The following is a 5,000-nucleotide window of genomic DNA, read 5'->3' as shown; positions in this document are numbered from 1 at the left end:
GTGTGTGAGGTCAGGGTGGACGTAAGGTAGATTACGTGTGTGAGGTCAGGGTGGATGTAAGGTAGATTACGTGTGTGAGGTCAGGGTGGATGTAAGGTAGATTACGTGTGTGAGGTCAGGGTGGACGTAAGGTAGATTACGTGTGTGAGGTCAGGGTGGACGTAAGGTAGATTACGTGTGTGAGGTCAGGGTGGACGTAAGGTAGATTACGTGTGTGAGGTCAGGGTGAACGTAAGGTAGATTATGTGTGTGAGGTCAGGGTGAAGGTAAGGTAGATTACGTGTGTGAGGTCAGGGTGAATGTAAGGTAGATTACGTGTGTGAGGTCAGGGTGAACGTAAGGTAGATTACGTGTGTGAGGTCAGGGTGAACGTAAGGTAGATTACGTGTGTGAGGTCAGGGTGAATGTAAGGTAGATTACGTGTGTGAGGTCAGGGCTGAAATGTTCATGTTTTGTGCCTTCATACACTGCATTGTACCACCAACTCTGTTACTCTATATATGACTAGTAAAGAAAAAAAACACAACACAGACACAGACACACACACACACACACACACACACACACACACACACACTTTCTCTTACCCAGAGTGGATGGGGCTTGACACAGTGTTGGGAGCGTGGTCCATTGTGTCTGGGGTCCAGCTGTAACGCCTCAGACACTCATTGTCACGTGTGACAGTCAGATGCTGGAAATACACGCACGCACACACACACACACGCATGCACGCACACACACACACAACCACAATGATCGTCGTGAGTATGATTGTGTTACAGTCCTTTAGCTTGTAGACAACTCAGTACTTCCACAATTCAGCTGCTTCTCTTTATAACTGGAGGAACATCAGACAGTGAAGAAATAAAGAGAACAGAGACAGAATAGAGAAAACAGAGAGAGAACACAGAGAATAGAGAGAACACAGACAGAACAGAGAGAACAAAGACAGAACACAGAGAGAACAGAGACAGAACAGAGAGAGAACACGGAGAGAATAGAGAGAATACAGAGAGAACAGAGACAGAATAGAGAAAGAATAGAGACAGAACAGAGAGAGAACACAGAGAACTGAGACAGAGCACAGACAGAATAGAGACAAAACAGAGACAGAACACAGACAGAATAGAGAAAGAACACAGACAAAATAGAGACAGAACACAGAGAGAACAGAAACAGAACAGAGACAGAACACAGAGAGAACACAGACAAGGTCCATGGTCCATACACATCATGAGGTGATTGACGGAACGAAAGTAAGTGGGATGTGAGGAAAAAGGAACGATTAAAAAAGTTAACACGGTCTGAGACGTCCCTAGCCTTATGTTATTTAAAACAGTACACGCACACACACACACACACAGTTCAGATACCCCTGTACATGTGTGGAGGTGCATTTGACTGATTGTGTGTGTTACTGATTATGGGAGAAACAGAAACAGAGATGGATAAGGTTGTGACACATGTTTGTGTCTCTACCTTATTCTGAGGGTCCACCATGTAGGAGATATCTTTAAAAACACTCTGCAGCTTCAGAGGAAACAAATACACACACACACACACACACACACACACACATGGAAAGACATTCTGTTCAGTTCTAGCCTCTCGGGACAGAGAGAGAGATATAGAGAGAATACAGGGATTTTTTTTCTTGGTGATTATACATAAGTGACCTTATAACCTTTGGTCAAATGCTGATACTGATGGACTTCCTGCTGGTGCATCAGCCTCTTATCACATATTCAATACAACAGCAGTCCTGTGAGATCTGAGCTCATTGTTTCTAGAAGGCTGGTTCTGCTCTAGGGTCATCCCCACCACAGGCCATAGGGTCACAATGAAAACAGAAACTGTTTCTGTCTACATGAAGAAAATGATACTAGATGAATAACTACTTTACCTGCAGTCTTAACTGCAGTGCTAACTGCTTTACTTAGTGTTAAATATCTTAGCTGCAGTGCTAACTGCTTTACTTCCAGTGTTAGCTGCAGTGCTAAGTGCTTTACTTGGTGTTAATAATCTTAGCTGCAGTGCTAACTGCTTTACTTCCAGTGTTATCTTAGCTGCAGTGCTAAGTGCTTTCCATGCAGTGTTATCTTAGCTGCAGTGCTAAGTGCTTTACATGCAGTGTTATCTTAGCTGCAGTAATAAGTGCTTTACATGCTGTCTTATCTTAATTGCAGTGCTAAGTGCTTTACTTAGTGTTAATAATCTTAGCTGCAGGGCTAACTGTTTTACTTGCACTGTGTAATTATAAGGTCCAATGTAATTATTGGGTCCACTTTTGGTTACCCATTCTCTGAAGGATTAGGGGTGCACATAAACACAGTATGAGATGTCTCCTGCCTTATGTTATTTTTAAATACACGCACACACATGCTTGCGTGAGCACACACCGACACACACACACACACACACACAGCCCCCCCAACACACAAACACAAATACATGGAGAGGTGCACACACAAACGTACACAGACACACACATACAGATCAATAGGTTGATATCAGGGGGGATGGGGGGGATTGGGGTGGCCAGATTGCATTGGCCACTTTGCTGTTTCTCCCGGTTAAAGGAAATCAATTTAGTAAGCTAAGTAACGTGTGTGTGTGTGTGTGTGTGTGCGTGTTTCGAGCCTGAAAAGAGTTGTGTACAGAGAAAGGTAGGAAGGTTAACAAGATTAAAAGGCAACAGTATAAGAAGTGATGAGGAAAAGACCGATTAAGGTATAGGAAGAGTGAGAAGAGAAAGACAGGAAGAGAGGTAAAGGTGAAGAGAGCACAGAATATTGAAAAGGGCTTTTGTGTCTCACCGTGTCTTTATTTGGTGCAAGGATCTCCTCGATCATCATGCTGTCCTTGGCAAACGATGTTCTGTTCAGAGTGTTTGATCTCTCCGAGCTAAAGGAGTGCATACTGGGGTGTGTAAGAGAGTCACGTACACACACACACACACACGTGCAAACAAACACACACAGAGCAACACAGAAAAGCACACACACAAGGACAAACAAACATGAACACAAAACAAACACACAAACGTTACTGCGTGTGCAACCTCCAGGGATGCTCAGTTACACTCCGGGACAGAGATCACGCAAGAGGATGTGTGTGTGAGAGGAAGAACGAGAGAAAGAGAGAGAAGAGAAGAGAGAGAGTGGGGTGGGCAGGAGGGAGAGAGGGCAGCTCCAGATGAGAGGAGGAGCCGGGTGGAGAAAGGTGGTGTTACTGCATGGTGCTGCTTCTGCAAGCCTGTGGTCAACCCAGCTACACACTAGGACAGACTAATCACAGCATGGACTTATGGGTATTTATCAGTGTAACTATGTGTGTGTGTGCACGCATGTGTATTCTGCAGCAGTGCAGTGAGAGCTGTGTTAGTTTCTATAAACCTGCAACCTAAATAGAGTTTTTCTCACACTGCACCCCCTCAACACACACGCACACACACATACTCACTCTCTCTCTCTCTTTCTCTCTCACACACACACACAGTGTGTGAGTTCTGCAGTAGTCAGCAGGATTGAGGGTTGCTGCATTCTACAGCACTGAAGCTACACAGCACATCTCTCTCTCTCTCTCTCTTTCTCTCCTCTCACTCTCTCTCTCTGTGTTCTTCTGCTGTGTCAGTGTGTGTGTTTTTTTATCGAGCAACTCACATGAAAAGGCAGACTTTCCTTCTCTCTCTCTCTCTCATCTGATGTTCTATTTCAGCGTCCACCATTGGTCACTGCTCCTTTACCTCCTCTGTGCTGCAGTGCAACTCCTGCTGTGCTTCAGTGACCGACGGTCCACCCGCATGCTTAACCCTTACCCATCTCTCCCTCCCTCAACCTCTCTCACTCATCCTCCCTCCCTCCCTCCCTCCCTCCCTCAAACTCTCTCTCTCATCCTCCATCCCTTTCTCTCTCTCCCTCTCTTCACCCCCAGCCCTCCACCCCCTGCAGATCTGAACAACAAAAACATTATGGACTCTAGTTTCATGGACAGAGTGCAGGTGCAAAATAAGGTATAAGACCACGGTGCAGTCACATGTGGGTGTAGCTGGAATAAGGCAAAAGACCACGGTGCAGTCACATGTGGGTGTAGCTGGAATAAGGCAAAAGACCACGGTGCAGGCACATGTGGGTGTAGCTGGAATAAGGCAAAAGACCACGGTGCAGTCACATGTGGGTGTAGCTGGAATAAGGCAAAAGACCACGGTGCAGGCACATGTGGGTGTAGCTGGAATAAGACAAAAGACCACGGTGCAGTCACATGTGGGTGTAGCTGGAATAAGGCAAAAGACCACGGTGCAGTCACATGTGGGTGTAGCTGGAATAAGGCAAAAGACCACGGTGCAGGCACATGTGGGTGTAGCTGGAATAAGGCAAAAGACCACGGTGCAGTCACATGTGGGTGTAGCTGGAATAAGGCAAAAGACCACGGTGCAGTCACATGTGGGTGTAGCTGGAATAAGGCAAAAGACCACGGTGCAGTCACATGTGGGTGTAGCTGGAATAAGGCAAAAGACCACGGTGCAGGCACATGTGGGTGTAGCTGGAATAAGGCAAAAGACCACGGTGCAGTCACATGTGGGTGTAGCTGGAATAAGGCAAAAGACCACAGTGCAGGCACATGTGGGTGTAGCTGGAATAAGGCAAAAGACCACGGTGCAGGCACATGTGGGTGTAGCTGGAATAAGGCAAAAGACCACGGTGTAGGCACATGTGGGTGTAGCTGGAATAAGGCAAAAGACCACGGTGCAGGCACATGTGGGTGTAGCTGGAATAAGGCAAAAGACCACGGTGCAGTCACATGTGGGTGTAGCTGGAATAAGACAAAAGACCACGGTGCAGTCACATGTGGGTGTAGCTGGAATAAGGCAAAAGACCACGGTGCAGGCACATGTGGGTGTAGCTGGAATAAGGCAAAAGACCACGGTGCAGGCACATGTGGGTGTAGCTGGAATAAGGCAAAAGACCACGGTGCAGTCACATGTGGGTGTAGCTGGAATA

At 46.5% G+C, this 5,000-nt stretch overlaps 2 protein-coding genes across 10 annotated transcripts in view; one reads left to right on the top strand and one right to left on the bottom strand.

The window, feature by feature from the left end:
- ank3a (ankyrin 3a) overlaps nt 1-5,000 on the bottom strand; it is a 103,924-nt gene that overhangs the window by 30,331 nt on the left and 68,593 nt on the right. For 4 of the 9 annotated variants that reach the window (XM_076978625.1, XM_076978627.1, XM_076978628.1 and 1 more), the window contains 2 exons: nt 2,817-2,919; nt 588-691 (listed from right to left, as the gene is read on the bottom strand). In XM_076978625.1, the coding sequence (XP_076834740.1) occupies nt 588-691; nt 2,817-2,919 (207 nt within the window). Of the gene's footprint in view, nt 1-587; nt 692-1,479; nt 1,531-2,816; nt 2,920-5,000 lie in introns of all 9 variants that reach the window. The other 5 variants (XM_076978623.1, XM_076978624.1, XM_076978626.1 and 2 more) reach the window with 3 other exon arrangements.
- The window catches only part of LOC143480792 (uncharacterized), a 123,806-nt gene that overhangs the window by 115,380 nt on the left and 3,426 nt on the right, over nt 1-5,000 (top strand). The gene's annotated exons all lie outside the window — the stretch shown is intronic.

Source organism: Brachyhypopomus gauderio, chromosome 17, assembly GCF_052324685.1.
Source record: "Brachyhypopomus gauderio isolate BG-103 chromosome 17, BGAUD_0.2, whole genome shotgun sequence".
NCBI classification, from domain to species: domain Eukaryota; kingdom Metazoa; phylum Chordata; class Actinopteri; order Gymnotiformes; family Hypopomidae; genus Brachyhypopomus; species Brachyhypopomus gauderio.
This window is presented reverse-complemented; position numbering and strand designations above follow the sequence as displayed.